Below are 18,700 nucleotides of genomic sequence, written 5' to 3'. Positions count from 1 at the left end.
ATATATATATATATATAGTCCTGCTTCCACTCCAAAAATGTATTGAAATACTCTGTATATACATAAACAGTTCTTTTGGGGAGATTCTCTCTGGAAAAAACCCTCAAAAACACTCTGCGTGAGCACAGCCGGCATCCTGCCCAAAAGACACAATTCCCACTGCTGATAGCTGAGCACCAGCTGAGACTCGCACATGCGCAGTGGCAGAGCAGTGAGTCACCCAGCACAATCACGCAGAAACCAGAAGTGCTACAAGAGCTCATTTACGTAAACTACGTACGCCCATTACGTATCTTACGCCAGACTGATCACATGCGCTGAAGTGTATTCACATGAGCGCAAGGATATCCTGTGGAATAACAAGTTCCGGGCCTGTGTGTAGGAGAGACTTGTTGCATTGATTGGGTTTCTCATTCTTTACCGAGAACTGTGTGTATCCGTGCGCTGCGTCCTCGCTGTGCGGGCACATCCGGATTCACGACGAGCAGGTACGTAATGTATGAGAGCGGCACTGGAGCTATCCTGTGTGAGGGCAGCGGCGTTATGGCGGCTCCATATACCGTCAAGCACCTCCTTACTATGTGTCTTTCCCTTCCTCTTAAAAAAAAAAAAAGTCTAATATCCTCCTGTTTTGCTTCGGACTCTATAAGGGGTACAATGGCTGAGCCGAATGTCACAGGATGCGACTCTGCAGCTTCCCAGAGAACTCAATGGAAGTGTCACGTGACTGTCTCAGCTCTGGAAGGTGCAGTCCAAATCTCCAGAATATTGGACCTGTCAGTAATGAGTATTTCTATTCACTGACAGCAAGCAGGAATAGCGAAAAATGGGTTATTAGGGGAATTTCTCATCTGCACAGCGGTGGATGGCACCAGTTCTGGGGCATGTGTAGAGGGGAGCGGAGGGATGGCTGGCAGGGGTCCGCTCTACCTGACTAGACTGAGCTTGTGATCCGCCCCGGCCGGGCGGTGCGACACTCGGCTCTTCAGGGGAGCGTCCACCGCCCCGAAACCGGGCACCGTCATAGACGTAGCAGGGCAACACATCACACAGAGAGACTTTTTGCAAAAACATCTGCACAGACATGGCCATACATGTCTCTTCTGGTGCCGCTGTACTCTCCTGTGTAGCCTGGTATTAGCCATCCAGCAGCTGAGACTGAACCTCTGCTTTTCCCCGTTTCTTGCGTCCACGGATCCCCCTGAATTGTAAAGCGCTGCGGAATATGTTGGTGCTATAGAAATAAAGATTATTCTTATGGTCCACTACACTAGCCTCTCGACCTGAATATTGGTACTCGTGCCCGACTCCCGACTGGTCCCTGGACTCTGCTAAGCCCGCCATGAGGTGAGCCGTGGGCTCCGGACCATTGGAGGACAACTGGTTCCGCAATAGACTCTAGTACAGAGCTCGTCCTTGTTACAGCAATTATTCGGCAGAATGGCCCTCTTCTGGCCTGTCTCACTAACCTCTGCTCTCTGACTCTCCTCCCATCCTGGCTCTAGTTCCCTCGGCAGGCAGATATTCAGCATTAAAGAGTTTGAAGACCGTTACAAATTACCCCCCCCCCCAAAAAAAACAAACAAAACATAAAGGGTTAGTCTGGCCCCCACTCAACAAAGCAAAAGTGAGTGGGGCCAAATTACCCCATAGGAGGGGTGCGGGCTGGCAGATATCTGTAAGCGGGATGTCACTATACCACTTGACACGAAAGCCAGTGGATCCGGAGTGGCTCTTTCAGGCTGAGAGAATCCTCCAGGAATCATCCGTTCCAATGGATCAATCTGTTGGCAAAAAAAAAAGTTCCATAAACAAAACTTTCTGTCCGTTTTAAAAAAAAAACTAGATTTTTGCAGGATGCAATTTCTTTAACATGAGTCTATGGAAAACGGATCCGTTAACGGATTGCTATTTATCTTCTATTGGAAACTGATCCAGTAAGAAAAAAAAAAAGGTCCTTTACAAATGCAAGAAACAGTTAACGGATCCGTTTTCTATAGACTTCGATGATCAAAAAAACGTATCCTGCAAAAAAAAAAATTCTGTTTTTGTAAAGTAATCTTGCTCCTGCGTACATCGCTCTGCCATGCTGAGGGCAGGGAAAAGCGCGCATGTGCCAGCTTTTCTTTCGGGTCACTGGCACTTTTTTCTCCTCTCCTTGCGCATGCGCATTACAGTTGTTTTCCCTGTCCTTCTTAGGGCAGGGCCATGTAGTCCTGCGCAGGAGCCAGATTGGGGGTGGTGTATGGATGACGTAGGACGCCTCATCCACATAACTTAGGGCAAAAGGAAGGCAATTGAGGAGGAGGCGCCAAGCAAGTCCAACGGCGTCCATCAAACCGGACCGTGCCTTATGGGGCAATGATTAGTAATTTTTTGGACATATAGAGGGGTTTGGGGACTCATATGAAGGTGGTGGCCTTAGCTGACATTGGGAAAATCCTGGTGACAGGTTCCCTTTAAGTGGGTGTATTGTTAGGGTTAGTTCTCAGTATCAGAGCTTTACCACCTCAGATCTTGCCACAAATTTGTTGTGATTTTTATAGCAACTTCTGCATTTATTATATGTGTGGATTTTCTGTGCTGATTTCACCACATACGTTGCAAGAGGAAAATCCATTGTGTAAATTCACAGCATTCCTGCAACATAATAATCACACCGTGGATTTCAAAATTTGTCACCTGCTCCTTTTCCACTCCAAATTTTTCCGCTACATGTTTTTTTTTAAATTAATATTATCCTGCGTGTACCATCACCTGCCGCAGTAACAGGATGGAAGGGAGGCCTTCTTCTCTAATCAAGTAGACTCATAGGTTTGCATAGGAGCTGTAGACCTAAAACGGTAAGGGTACGTGCCCACGATCAGTGTTTGCAGCGATTTAGATGCAGTGGGTTTTCGCTGCTTCTGAAACGCTGCATTGTACAGTACAAGCACAGTGGATGGATTTCTAGAAATCCCGTGCCCACTGTACATGTACAGCCCGCAGCGAAAACTGACCTGCGCTGTGGCTTTCTGAGCTGCAGCATGTCAATTCTGTGCTGCGGAGTCGCAAGCATCCTCCGCAGGGAGAAGAGAAGAGAGAGACTGCAGCGCCCCAAACCCTGATCGAGGGCACGAGCAGCTGCGGTCTTCTGTGGAGGAGACTCGTGGCCCCGCAGCCGCAGGTCAGGACCCGCCGAGTCCAGGACACAGCAAGTCCTGATCATGGGCATGTACCCAATTTAGAGAGTTGCTTCCTATTTTCCATATATATTTTGAAGCAACCTGACAGTAGATTTGCGCAGTGTGTTGGAGTAAACTTTCAGAGTGCCTGTCTGTGACTGTGCGTCTCAGATGACTAGTCCGAGGCCGGTTGGTCTCTCTATCTATCTATCTATCTATCTATCTATCTATCTATCTATCTATCTATCTATCTATCCCTCTATCTATCTATCTATCCCTCTATCTATCTATCCCTCTATCTATCTATCCCTCTATCTATCTATCCCTCTATCTATCTATCTATCTATCTATCTATCTATCTATCTATCTATCCCTCTATCTATCGATCTATCTATCCCTCTATCTATCCCTCTATCTATCCCTCTATCTATCCCTCTATCTATCCCTCTATCTATCCCTCTATCTATCCCTCTATCTATCCCTCTATCTATCCCTCTATCTATCCCTCTATCTATCCCTCTATCTATCCCTCTATCTATCCCTCTATCTATCCCTCTATCTATCCCTCTATCTATCCCTCTATCTATCCCTCTATCTATCCCTCTATCTATCCCTCTATCTATCCCTCTATCTATCCCTCTATCTATCCCTCTATCTATCCCTCTATCTATCTATCATATATAGATGATGCTGGCTCTCCACAGTATGTATTCCCGAATCGCAGCAGTGTTACAGAATGAAACATAATGCAGCCAGTGTGTGATTTATACTGCCCACCCTGTGACCAGCATGAATCTGCTGTCAGGTTCCCCTGAGTTAGGCTATGTGCACACAGTGCATCTTTTCTAACACAAAGTTGAGCGTTTTTGGCCCCAAAAAACGCACCCGTGGCAAAAAACATATGGGTTTTTGCCACATTTTGCCTAATGTGTTTTTTAAAGGGAACCCGTCACCAGTTTTTTGCCCTATATGCTGCGGCTACCACCAGTGGGCTCTTATATACAGCATTGCATGACGGTGCATGACGCGTCTACGTCATACACACTCGCCGGCATTGAGGTCCTGCGCAGGCGCACTTTGATCTGCCCTTCTCAGGGCAGATCAAAGTATTGTAGTGTGCTTGCGCAGGACCTGAATGCCGGCAAGTGTGTAGGACGTGTCATGCACCCAGGCTTCAGAATAAGGAAGACCAAGATGGCCGAAAGAGGAGGCGCCAACACCGGAGAACGGTGCCACCCATCTGACCGTTTTGCAACGCAGCGACCGTCTAGGTGAGTATTATAAAGTGTTTTTTATGTTCTACACAGCGGCCTGGTTATATTATTAATTATTAATTATGTTAGAATACTGTATATAGAGCCCACTGGTGGTGGCCGCAGCTTATAGGGCAAGAAAACAGTGTCAGGTTCCCTTTAAGCCAAATCTATGGACTGGAAGGGCTCAAAAATGCTGGAAAAACGCAAAAAGAATTGGCATGCTGCATCTTCAAAAATGCAGCCAAGATGCAGACAAAAAAAGATGCAGTATAGACAGCAAAATAGCAATATCATAGACTATGCTGGAGGAAGGAAATGCATGCATGTGAACATAGCCTTATTCCCATCGCATAATGTGATGCCATTTCCATTGCACATACCATAACAAACAGGAGGTCCAACCTCTGAGACACATGCTGAGCTTAAAGGAGTTGTCCAGGCTGATATTAATGACCTATTCCTCAATATCAGATATGCGGGGGTCCAGTACCAGGTACCCCCCACTGATCCATCAGGTTTCAGCTCTGGTACTACCTGGATGTAAACCGTGAACAAAGTCAGAACAGCACGGCTCTGTTTCTTTACAAGTGACCGTTGTTCAGCTTCTATTGAATCCAATGAAATATCTGAGCCTGGCCCTTCTAATAGGACAGGAGCTGAGCTTCTCCGTCTACGTTCACTGTTAACATCCAGGTATTTTTGGAGCTGAAAACAGCTGATCATTGGGGTTACCAGGTATTGGACCCCCACCGATATGTTTCCTAGCAAGGATAGGTCATCAGTATCAAAAGGCTGGAGACCCCTTGAAAGGTGTACACACACATTATACGTATTTTGGCTGCTGATTGTGGAGTAAGCCGCCAATCATCGTGTGTCCTCACTCTTCCTCGATAGCAGATGTCTGACTCTGGCTTATCGCCTCTCCCTACTGAGGTCATGTGCTATGGAGGCTCAGGAGTAATAGTTGGCGGTTGAATGCGAATGGGTTCGTATGACTGTAAACATTTTTTTTTTTTTTATACAAAAGGCTAAAGGGTGCTTTACACCCTGGAAATCACTAACGATATATCGTCAGGGTCACGTCGTTAGTGACGTGGCGATGCCGGGTGATGCGATGTAAGGCCCGTGCAGGTCTCTCGCAAGTGTGAATCCGGCCTTAAAGGGAATCTGTCAGCAGGTTTTTTCTACCTCATCTGAGAGCAGCATGATGTAGGCAAAGAGGCCCTGAGTTCAGCTATGTATCGCATAGATTAATGGCTGCAGCCGTTCTGACACAGTGAAAGATTTTATGCTCTGTATGTAGCAGAGTTCTGGGAGCTGCCCCTGTCCACACTTCCATAGACAGAAGCTGCTATTCACAGAGGGGTTTGAAGTCGGACTAGAGCTCGCATGCTGCTGAGACCCACTAATGATAAAGATAAAAGGCTTAAGCTAACATTGCAGGAATATAGACATAGACTGTGAAATAAGACACAAGGCTACAGTCTGTTTTAACTCTTGCAGTATGCGGTCTTCACATTACATTGCAGAAACCTGCTGACCAAGTCCCTTTAAGGAAGCATTAGCATCTCCCCCCCCCCCCCCCCCCCACTACTTTCCTTTCCTACACTATACCCAGTTCCCTATCGGTCTCTAGTTACCGTTCCAAAAACGAGGCCATACCCGCTGCAGTAAGTCTCTGCCCAGCGCACACTACACTAGGGGGTTTTGTATAGACCAGCGGGAATCCGGGCAGCATCAAAACAGGAGCGCGAGGTGAAAGTTACTTTTGTTATTTATTTTTATTTTTTTACGAGCTACTGCTGATGTACGGGAGCGCTGTTGAGCCGGGAAAAAACTTTTTATGGGCTTAGGCCTCCCGCATCTGACACTGGCTGAGGGTCCTGGACCTCTGATCCTTTTGTTGTACTCATGGTATATCTTAGTGAAACCCATGACTTTTCTTTGTACCATGCCGTGATATTTTCCTCACTGTCCCTTGTTTTTCCCTTCTCCAGACCGGTGCTAAAACTATGATGATCATGTCGCCTTTTTACCGATCTTCTGAGATGTGACGGAAGCATTTTACAGCCATACGTATTTGCACAGGGTTATACTTGTCATGTGGAGTACTGCCAGGCCTGTGCGGATGGTGAATGGACCGCGGGGGCATTGACTCTGTGGAGTTTTGACATTTGGTACACGGAAGTTCGGAAAGAAGGACGCGAGGAAAGAAGATGGAATCCGTCAGATCTTACGGATGCATCAACTTATTTTTGGCACTGTCCTTATTGCTCTTGTTATCACCAAAACTACCAAATGGTGAACGGATACCTGAGAAGCATCAGCGGGATAGCTCGGGAAAACATGGTAAGATCAATTGTAATGTGCCCTGTATAATGTGTATGTATAGACTGTATGCTAAGAAAAAGACTGATGGCACATCCTACCTTTCTAATGTGAACAGGTGCAAACTGAGCATGAAACATAATAACAAAAAGGAGACAGCTGCACTCTGTAGCGCTAAGACATGTGGACCAATGAATATGGGAATATAGACATGCATTACTGCTATGAAAAACATGTAAAAATTGAGATACTTAGCACACAAAAATGGCCAGATGTTATGTGAGCCCAACAGCCAACGGCAAGGCAACTTCTTATTGTTGGGTCCCTATCAAACTAATGTCTGCCTTTGGGTTAAAAAAAAACTACTATTCAGCCCTCCTGCTCTTCAACCTTAGGCTATTTTAATTCTTTATTTGCAGGTTCCTGTCCACCCATCAATTGTAGTTTTTTTTAACCCAAAGAGAGGCATTAGTTTGATAGGGACCCAACAAACATGAGGTCGCCTTGCCGCTGGCTGTTTGGCTCATATAAAACTGGACATTTTTGTGTGCTAAGTATGTCAATTTTTACATGTTTTTCATAGCACTAATGTATGTCTATATTCCCATATTCATTGTTACATATATATTAGCACTACAGAGTGCAACTGTCTCCTTTTTGTTACTATGGACTGCATGCACATCAGAGAACCGTGCCGCTAAAATGTAAGGTTAGAGGCAAATTCAGACGTCCGTGAAACACGCTTTGAGACGCAGTCTCCCAACCTGAACTCTGCAGTCTCGTCAGGATCAGTAGACCCACGGCGAGTGCTTGCATCATGGTCCATACACGGACGTCTGAATTTGCCCTAAAGAAGAATACCTTATGGAAGTATCTGGCCATAAACAGGTTGGAACTAAGGGTACTTTCACACTTGCGTTATTTTCCTTCCGTTACAATCCGCCCTTTTGGGAAACAGCGGAATCCGTTAACGGATTCCGCTGTTTCCCATAGACTTGTATGGTTGACGGATTGTACCAAAAGGAGCTGCGTTGCTTCCGCTGGGCGACGCTCCGTTGCTTCCGCCCAGCGGGAGGAACGCAGCATGTAACGTTATTTTGAGCAGCGGAATCCTCTGGATTTCACTGCGCATGCTCTTTTTTTTTTTTTTTTTTTTTTTTTTTTAAATCAAACTTTATTTTGGCTCGCGGTGGCCGAACGTTCAGCTGAGCGCCCGGCCGTCGGCAAGCGACAGCGCTCAGCTGAATGACCGGCCACCAGCATGCCCGGCCGCCGGCAAGTCACAGCGCTCAGCTGAGCGCCCGCCCGCCGGCATGCCCGGGCGCCGGCAAGTGACAGCGATCAGCTGATCACCCGGCGGCCGGCTGCAGGGAGCGATCAGCTGATCACCCGGCGGCCGGCTGCAGGGAGCGATCAGCTGATCACCCGGCGGCCGGCTGCAGGGAGCGATCAGCTGATCACCCGGCGGCCGGCTACTGGGAGCAATCAGCTGATCACCCAGCGGCCGGCTGCAGGGAACGATCAGCTGATCGTTCACTATAGTCTGCCGCTGGTAAAACCGGGAAAAAAAAAAAAAAAAAATCAAAACGAATTGCGTTGTTTTGCAGCATCCGTTGCATCCGTTGTGTCACTATATGCAACACATCCGTTGCATCCGTTACACAACGCAATGCAACGGATACCGTTCAACGCAAGTGTGAAAGTAGCCTAAACTAAAATAGTGGAGCAAATTTCAGTACAGGAGAAGGCTGTGCTGTGGCTGAAAATTGTTACCAGTGTATTTAGTCTGGACAATCTCTCAGCTGCCAGAAATATTAGTATTAAGGTAAGTGCCCACGATCAGGAATACAGTCATATGAAAAAGTTTGGGCACCCCTATTAATGTTAACCTTTTTTCTTTATAACAATTTGGGTTTTTGCAACAGCTATTTCAGTTTCATATATCTAATAACTGATGGACTGAGTAATATTTCTTGATTGAAATGAGGTTTATTGTACTAACAGAAAATGTGCAATCCGCATTTAACCCTAGAACGCATACCTGGGGCCTCGCAGGACTGCTAGGTCATTTGTTTTCTATGGTAGATTGTTATGCTTGCGCGTTTTAGGGTTAAACAACATTTGACCGGTGCAAAAGTATGGGCACCTTTAATCAATTTCTTGATTTGAACCCTCCTAACTACTTTTTACTGACTTACTAAAGCACTAAATTGGTTTTGTAACCTCATTGAGCTTTGAACTTCATAGGCAGGTGTATCCAATCATGAGAAAAGGTATTTAAGGTGGCCACTTGCAAGTTGTTCTCCTATTTGAATCTCCTATGAAGAGTGGCATCATGGGCTCCTCAAAACAACTCTCAAATGATCTGAAAACAAAGATTATTCAACATAGTTGTTCAGGGGAAGGATACAAAAAGTTGTCTCAGAGATTTAAACTGTCAGTTTCCACTGTGAGGAACACAGTAAGGAAATGGAAGAACACAGGTACAGTTCTTGTTAAGCCCAGAAGTGGCAGGCCAAGAAAAATATCAGAAAGGCAGAGAAGAAGAATGGTGAGAACAGTCAAGGACAATCCACAGACCACCTCCAAAGACCTGCAGCATCATCTTGCTGCAGATGGTGTCAATGTGCATCGGTCAACAATACAGCGCACGTTGCACAAGGAGAAGCTGTATGGGAGAGCGATGCGAAAGAAGCTGTTTCTGCAAACAGAGTCGCCTGAGGTATGCAAATGCACATTTGGACAAGCCAGTTACATTTTGGAAGAAGGTCCTGTGGACTGATGAAACAAAGATTAAGTTGTTTGGTCATACAAAAAGGCGTTATGCATGGAGGCAAAAAAACACGGCATTCCAAGACAAGCACTTGCTACCCACAGTAAAATTTGGTGGAGGTTCCATCATGCTTTGGGGCTGTGTGGCCAATGCCGGCACTGGGAATCTTGTTAAAGTTGAGGGTCGCATGGATTCAACTCAGTATCAGCAGATTCTTGACAATAATGTGCAAGAATCAGTGACGATGTTGAAGTTACGCAGGGGATGGATATTTCAGCAAGACAATGATCCAAAACACCGCTCCAAATCTACTCCGGAATTCATGCAGAGGAACTATTACAATGTTCTGGAAAGGCCATCCCAGTCCCCAGACCTGAATATCATTGAACATCTGTGGGATGATTTGAAGCGTGCTGTCCATGCTCGGCGACCATCAAACTTAACTGAACTGGAATTGTTTTGTAAACAGGAATGGTCAAATATACCTTCATCCAGGATCTAGGAACTCATTAAAAGCTACAGGAAGCGACTAGAGGCTGTTATTTTTGCAAAAGGAGGATCTACAAAATATTAATGTCACTTTTATGTTGAGGTGCCCATACTTTTGCACCGGTCAAATTTTGTTTAAATGCGGATTGCACATTTTCTGTTAGTACAATAAACCTCATTCCAATCCAGAAATATTACTCAGTCCATCAGTTATTAGATATATGAAACTGAAATAGCTGTTGCAAAAACCCAAATTGTTATAAAGAAAAAAGGTTAACATTAATAGGGGTGCCCAAACTTTTTCATATGACCGTAGTCGTGTTTTGGATGCAGCATGTTTTCCCTGCGTCCAAGACGCTGCATTGTGCAGTACAAGCACAGTGGATGTGGTTTATAGAAATCCCGTGCCTGCTGTGCTTATTTTCTCCACAGTGTAAACTGATCTGAGGCGTGACTTCCCGAGCAGCAGCATGTCAATATACAGTATGCTTGTGGAGACATGAGTGTTCTCAGCTGGAGAAACACAGCGAAAATTTGCTGCGCCCAGAACTCTGACTGCAGGAACAGACGCTGCATTTTCCAGCCGAGAACGCTCTCATCTCCGCAAAAGAAAACACACTTTGTCTAGACTGCTGCATGTGCAGATCGTGGGTACGTTCCCTTAGGGTTGTGTTTATCCTTTATGGAGGCCACCAGCGTCCATTGGAGACCTGTAGGCCTGGCAGTGCTTTCTAGGAAGATCCTCTGAGAAAAACGAAGCTGTCTCTCTAGTGGCACCCATTGGAGTAACAACCTCATAATTCATTGTCCGTTCCTTTTTAATGAGCCCTGCCGCGTGACTTTGGATATTTAGCCAAGGCATTCTCCTTCAAAAATGAAAAAGATTTCTGTCTTCAGTCAGCGGTTCCAGGGTTCTTGCTCCTCATCAGTGCAGAGCAATGGCTGGCTGGGTGAGAAGCTTAAGGCCTCTTTCACACGTTCGTGAAAAAACCACGCACTTTTTTTCACGGACGTGTCAGAGGTGCGTTTTGCCCTCCGTGAGCCATGTTTATGGGCTACGTGTGTGCTCCGTGTGTTATCCGTGATAACATGGAGAATGGGAACTTTCTGCTCACCTGTCCCTGGCGTTGGTGTCCGTGGTGCTGATCTTCGGTCTCCGGTCTTGCCGACTCCCCGCTGCTGCTGCTTCCGTCCGCAGTGAAGTGAATATGCAATGAGCATAATGAGCGGCGGTCGGCAGCAAGTGACAGCAGCGGCAGAGACAGGAGGGCAGGAGAAGGGGAGTAAAGATTTTTTTTTCTCTTTTCTCACAGACACATGTCTTCTCTCCGGTGCGTGTCACACGGAACACATCCATGTGGTCTGTTTGCGTTCCGTGTGACACGTTTGCGTTCCGTATGACACCCGTGATGCCGGAGAGAAAACGGACATGTCGGTGTGAGAAACACACGTAAGTACGCAACGGACGCACGTCCCGTGCGCAAATACTTAAAGGGGTTGTCCGACATTAGCTTAACAAAAATGTTTGAGTTTATCTGTGCTGTATTGTCATATAAATCACACCTACATTGTTATTTTCTGTTTTCTAACTTTTGTTCCTCTTGAATTATACCTTTATTCTCTGCAGCTTCTTGTTTACATTCAGATCCAGCAAACTGACCACTTCCTGTGCAAAACCTCAGTCAGAGCTGTCACCGCCCAGCCTCAGTGTCCAGCCCCTCCCCAGTGTCCAGTCTCGCCCCCTGCCCGCCCCCTGCACACACAGTCCCTGTCAGTATATTCTTCCCCAGCACCTGACCTGGTATCACTACAGCATTGCAAATAACAGCCTCACATCGGGGTCTGCACCGCACACATATGTCTCTGCACACGCACACACATGGCTCTGCACCGTACACATGGCTCTGCACACGCATGGCTCTGCACCGTACACATGGCTCTGCACCGTACACATGGCTCTGCACCGTACGCATGGCTCTGCACACGCATGGCTCTGCACCGTACACATGGCTCTGCACCGTACACATGGCTCTGCACCGTACACATGGCTCTGCACACGCATGGCTCTGCACCGTACACATGGCTCTGCACCGTACACATGGCTCTGCACCGTACACATGGCTCTGCACCGTACACACATGGCTCTGCACCGTACACATGGCTCTGCACCGTACACATGGCTCTGCACCGTACACACATGGCTCTGCACCGTGCACATGGCTCTGCACCGTACACACATGGCTCTGCACCGTACACATGGCTCTGCACCGTACACATGGCTCTGCACCGTACACATGGCTCTGCACCGTACACACATGGCTCTGCACCGTACACACATGGCTCTGCACCGTACACACATGGCTCTGCACCGTACACACATGGCTCTGCACCGTACACACATGGCTCTGCACCGTACACATGGCTCTGCACCGTACACACATGGCTCTGCACCGTACACACATGGCTCTGCACCGTACACATGGCTCTGCACCGTACACATGGCTCTGCACCGTACACATGGCTCTGCACATGCATGGCTCTGCACCGTACACATGGCTCTGCACCGTACACACATGGCTCTGCACCGTACACATGGCTCTGCACCGTACACACATGGCTCTGCACCGTACACACATGGCTCTGCACCGTACACACATGGCTCTGCACCGTACACACATGGCTCTGCACCGTACACACATGGCTCTGCACCGTACACATGGCTCTGCACCGTACACATGGCTCTGCACATGCATGGCTCTGCACCGTACACATGGCTCTGCACCGTACACACATGGCTCTGCACCGTACACATGGCTCTGCATATGCATGGCTCTGCACTGTACACGCACACACATGGCTCTGCACACGCACACACATGGCTCTGCAACCCCCCCATCCCCATCGGGAACACATGTGGAGTACATACTCACCCGTCCTCGGTCCCCGCCGCTCCTGCACGTTCGTCCGCTGTCTGTGCCCTCTTCAGCACAGTAGTGACGTCACCGCTGTGCTGCAGAGCGCACAGACAGCGGGAGGGACAGTGACTTCTCATCAGCACATTCAAATGTACCGGCATCGGTGATCTGTGATGCCGGTACATTTGAATGTGCGATCCTGGGCAGGGGGCCCGGTGCTGGAGCTGACACTACGGCAGCTGCCGCCAGGCCCCGCCCCCAAATCACGGACCCCACAGCAGTGCAGGGGGAGGTTACTGGAGGTGCAGGGGAATGTGTGGGAGGGTGCAGGGAAGGGGGGCGGTGACTCCTCGCACTGTAGTCGCCCAGCAGGGAGGTGACATGCTGCTCCACATTTGCATGTCAACATGGCCCTGCCCATGTAGACGTGCAAAGACCGGAAGCAGCAAAATCGCGGCAGGAGCGGTCACATGACCGCTCTGAGCCGGGGGAGAGGGGGCTGACAGCGGGGCAGGTAAGTGGTCTCTATCTACTTACCTGCCCCAATGTAGCCCAATAGGGAAATAAAAAAAAAAAGTCAAAGAAGCCGGATAACCCCTTTAAGTGTGTCCAAAACCATAGGAATACCTAGGTCTACGTGTCTACGGTACATGAGAAAGCTGCCAAACACGTCCCGGAGGCACGTACGTGTGAAAGAGGCATAAGACAAAGATTTAGGGAAGTGTTTATTTTTATGCTCCTGGTGTAAGAATCGGCCAAGTAAGGCTAAGTTCACATTTCCGCTAAAATGTATCAGTCACAATCCGCTGCTCTTGTAAACAGCGGAATCCGTTTAGCGGATTCCGCTGCTCCCATAGACTTGTATGAGCAGCGGATTGTGACTGATGATGCTGCGTTGCACCCTCCGCCCGACTGATCAGTCGTGGAACGACTGACCGCCGGGCGGGGGGAACGCAGCATGTAACGTTTTTTGAGCAGCGAGATCCGTCGGATTTCGCTGCGCATGCTCTCTGGCTCCCTGCACACGTCACCAGCTTTGGTTGGTTACCCGATATTTACCCTGGTTACGGTGCAAGGAGCCAGCGCTAAGCGGTGTAGGCCCGTAACCAAGGTAAATATCGGGTAACCAAGGTAAACATCGGGTGCTTTGCTGTTACCCGATATTTAGGCTGGTTACGTGTGCAGGGAGGCCGACACTTCCCCGCTCGGCCCCGCCCCCTCCCGCACTCCGCACATGTATGTACACACACACACACACACACACACACCTGTCCCCAGCCATGCAGACAAGCACTGACACCCTCGTCTGGCCCCGCCCCCTGCTCGGCTCCGCCCCCTCCCGCACTTTGCATGTGCACACACACACATACATACATACATGCACATACACACACTCACACATACACTCACCTGTCCCCAGCCATGCAGACCGCAGCACTTCTACTGACATCCTCAGCGCCTGGCCCCGCCCCCCGCTCGGCTCCGCCCCCTCCCGCACTTTGCATGTGCACACACATACATACATACATGCACATACACACACTCACTCACTCACAGATACACTCACCTGTCCCCAGCCATGCAGACCGCAGCACTTCCACTGACATCCTCAGCGCCTGGCCCCGCCCCCCGCTCGGCTCTGCCCCCGAACTCCGCCCCCCGCACACAACGGAATCCGACAAAGAATTCTGTTCTTTGTCATCCGTTGTACAGCGTTGAACAGCGCATCAGTCACATGCGTCAAGCGACGCATGTGACTGATACAAATCAACGGAAATGTGAACTTAGCCTAAGTATTTGTTCTTTATCACTCGTACTCAGGATACAGGTGGAAACAAAATTGCTGCAGAGATTTTGAAAGCAGTTAAAGGTCCCTTTACACTGCACGATTGTCAGGAACGAGCAATTATTCTGCTGTCGATCATACCACCAACGAGAAAAATGTTTGTAGAGCAATATTAAAATTGTTGTCGGCAGCACGTCGTCCTGTGTAAACAGGATTTGTGCTGCCGAGGACTTTGGCGGCCTGTGAGCACTGAGCGATTCATAGAGATTCCACTCTGCAGACCGATTACTGATCATGCAGCTCAGCCGGTGGATCATATATATAATTCTGGAACCCCGAGGAAATATCCAATCGTAAAACTAAGTCACTCATTTCACGCTTCCTTGAATATTACAGGATTTCATAATTTTATCACTTGTGTATTTCCACACGTAATTGTCCTGACTTTACACTTCTTTCCCCGGCCCGTCCGGTCAGGGTGACTGTGATGTGCAGTAATGTATAGTTCTGCTTTACCGCTCTATTCTCTCATCCAGATATGGCAGTGATCTGTACAGGTTTGGCTAAACTTGTGCTATCCTCGCGTTTTGCGGATTGCTGAAGGGCCGCTATATCACACCGTCAGCAGTTTTCCAGGGGAGTCCGGCAGCGGCCCGATTTTGAATGGGGTTGACTCTTGAGGAAACGACTCCTTTTACCTCTGGAACTTCTATTTTGGCAATTCTGGTATTAACCAATGGATAGGTGAACATTTCTGACTAGTCGGTAATCACCCTTGAACCTGCTCTCATCTGGACAGGGCACCAGTGGTGGATCTGCCATTTCTGGAGTTCATGGTGCTGGGCATTAGCGCCTGTCCCACTACAGGATGTCCGGTCCTCATACCTCTCATGGAGCCTGTTGGTTAGACACGCACACCAGTAGGCACTGGAGGTCATTTTGTTGTATTCTGGCAGTGCTCCTCCTATTTCTCTACAGAGGAGTAGATAATGGTCCTCTTGCTGGGTGGTTGCCCTCTTACGGACCTCTCCAGCTTTCCTCTTCCTGCACATGTCCTGCTATATGCTTGATTATTTTCAAGACTGTGCTGTGAGACATAGCAGGCTTAGTAATGGCGGCTATATATACCTGTGCCATCCTGGAGGAGCTGGACTACCTGTGAGACCTGAATGAGGTCTGCCTCATCCTACAGTGGTGACAAGGGCAATAGCAAAATGCAATGCCAGGGAAGAATAAGGACAGTAATTATCGTTTCGTCTTTTGGGGTAGTCTTGATGTTTCTCTCCTGTGCCCATGTTGCCAAAGCCGATAACGTTGACTCACAATTGCTTCTGAACTGGATGGGCAGATACCCCTGAAGTTTCTTAGATTTGGGGTTACACTGTGACGCTTGAGTCATATGTCTGAAACGTCATCCATCGTGATGCCCAATCGCTGAGCGGTACGCTATCAAAGTTGCTCAGCAATCGTGCATCATGGTGAGTTGAGTTTTGGACAGATACAGCAAGACGTGGCATACAAACATGGGCTGCGTATTTGCTTGTGAAAGATCTGCTGCATTTTACACTCCCAGCAATGTGCATGAGATTTAAAGGGAACCTGTCAGGTCCAATATGCACACAGAACCATGAGCAGTTCTGGATGCATATTGCTAATCCCTGCCTGACCGTCCCTGTATACACTAGCATAGATAAAGAGATCTTTAGAAAAAGTATTTCTAAAGATCTTTTACCGTATGCTAATGAGCGAGGGGACCAGTCCCCTGAGCGTTGCTTCCCCTCACTAGTCAGCCCCCTTAGCATGTTAGTACACCCACAGGGGCGTACTAACATACTAATGACTGCGCAGCGTCAGAGGATGATCACACTCACCTCTCCGCTGCCATCACCACCGGACACTGGATTTCGGCTCAGTGCTCATGATCCTGGAGTTGGGTCATGTGCACTACTTGAGTTTGAAGCCAGGACTCCTACACCCGGCTTCATAATGCGCATGACCCAAACTCCGGGATCATGTGCACTGAGCCAAAATCCAGTGTCGGACGCGATGGCAGCGGAGAGGTGAGTGATCATTCTTTGATGCTACGTATTTATTAGCATGATAGAACACCCCTGTAGGTGTGCTAACATGCTAATGGGGCCGACTGGCCGGGGAACTAATGCGCAGGGGACTAGTCCCCTCATTTATTATCCTACATTAGAAGATCTTTAGAAATAGTTTTTCTAAAGATCTCTTTATCTATGCTAGTGTATACAGGGACGGTCAGGCAGGGATTAGCAATATGCGCCTAGAACTGCTCATGGTACTGGGTGAATATTGGACCTGACAAGTTCCGAGCCTACGGACACTCAGTGTGCAGCGCAACACAAGGTTAACGACGGGACTGGAATAGAAGGAAGAGACACCTCCTGCAACTCTCATGAGTCTGTACCCTACGCTCCGCAACGTCCCTATACGGGACCTCAGTCCGGACTTTGGCACTTGCACCTTATTGTTCTTCCTCCTCCGCATGACGGTAACTACCGCAGCTGTTGTTTTATGAAAGTGATGGAATAAAAAAATAGTTTTCTCCTTGGATTTGGAGTGCCGCTATCTTTTCGGAATCCTGTGAATCTTTGTCCCACACTGGGATTTACAAGCGCCGCACTCTCATCTGTATGCAAAGTCCTGCACAGGGATCGAATGGTTTGCAGTGAGTGACACAGGACATATACCAGCAGGTGCCAATATCTTATGCCAGCTTTTTCATATATAAAATCAATGAATCTGATCGGTACACGGCGTAGCGAGAAAAAAATCCAAACGCCAGAATTACATTTTCTTGGCCGACGCAACATTGCATTAAACTGTAATAACAGGTGATCAAAAAATCGCACCTACCCAAAAATGGTATAATTAAAAATGTCAGCTCAAATTGCTAAAAATAAATAAGCCGCCACTGAGCCTCAGATCCCGAAAAATGAGTTTAATCTTAAAAGAGGGTCTGTCTTAGGCTGCTTTCACACATCCGGTTTTTGACGTCAGGCATAATCCAACAGAAATAATGATGCAATGGATCCGTCGAGAAAACGTATACGTTGCATCAGTTTTTTCCATCAGTTCCTTCTGTCTTTGGACGGATCCATCGTGCTACTGAGCATGCGCAGTAGAAAAAACGCAATCCGTCGCTGAAATGCGTTTTTTTGCCACATCATGACGGATCCGGCGCCCATAGGCTTTCATTGTACATGACGCCGGACGGTGCCGGATCCGGCGTGGTCCGTTTTTCAGCCGCAGCCAAAAAAACGCTGCATGCTGCGTCCTTTCCGGCAGCTGGACAGAAATTTCGCCGGCGCACGACGGATTCAACACAAGGGCATCAGGCACAATGCGGCGCTAATACAATTCAATGAGGAAAAAAGGCATCCGGTGACGGATCCGTTTTATCTGTTTTTCTCCAAAAACTGGATGTGTGAAAGCAGTCTTACAATCCTATTGTATCTTATAGTATTTCACCAGGGGGAGCGGTGGTGGTGGAGCGGCTCAGGAGGGTCACAGGAGGCAGGGTCAGTGACGCTGCGGGCTCGGAGGAGCGGGTGTCACGGCTCAGAAGGGTCAGTGGACGGAGGGTTAGCGATACTGCAGGCTCGGGGGTGTTGCACCGACAGGCGCCATTGATCTGCCGGTGGACTGCGGGCTCCATTGAATCACCCGTGGTTGACGAGGTTGACTTCAAGAAAATGGCCGCTAAGGGGGCGTATGCACAGATAGGAGTCCGCGGCCATTTTCTTATAGTCCATCACGTCAATCTGCAGCCATCTTCTTGAAGTCCATCGTGTCAACCGTGGTCAATTCAATGGAGCCCGCAGCATTGCCGACAATCCTGAGCCGCTCTACTGCAGAGACACCCCTCCTCCAAGCCCTCAGTATTGCCGACCCTGCCTCCTGTGACCCCGCTCCACCACCGCTGCTTTGATAAGCCATATCCGGATTATAAGAAGCACCAGCAT

At 48.3% G+C, this 18,700-nt stretch overlaps 1 protein-coding gene across 1 annotated transcript in view; it reads left to right on the top strand.

The window, feature by feature from the left end:
- Nucleotides 1-356: 356 nt before the first annotated feature.
- ADAM17 (ADAM metallopeptidase domain 17) overlaps nt 357-18,700 on the top strand; it is a 145,274-nt gene continuing 126,930 nt past the window's right edge. Inside the window, exons 1-2 of the mRNA XM_075341098.1 lie at nt 357-488; nt 6,418-6,769. Coding sequence (XP_075197213.1) covers nt 6,637-6,769 — 133 coding nt within the window. The 5' untranslated portion in view covers nt 357-488; nt 6,418-6,636. The remainder of the gene's footprint in view (nt 489-6,417; nt 6,770-18,700) is intronic.

The sequence above is a fragment of the Anomaloglossus baeobatrachus genome, chromosome 3, assembly GCF_048569485.1.
Source record: "Anomaloglossus baeobatrachus isolate aAnoBae1 chromosome 3, aAnoBae1.hap1, whole genome shotgun sequence".
Classification (NCBI taxonomy): Eukaryota; Metazoa; Chordata; class Amphibia; order Anura; family Aromobatidae; genus Anomaloglossus; species Anomaloglossus baeobatrachus.
The sequence above is the reverse complement of the archived record's forward strand: the minus strand, read 5'-3'. Positions and strand labels throughout refer to the sequence as shown.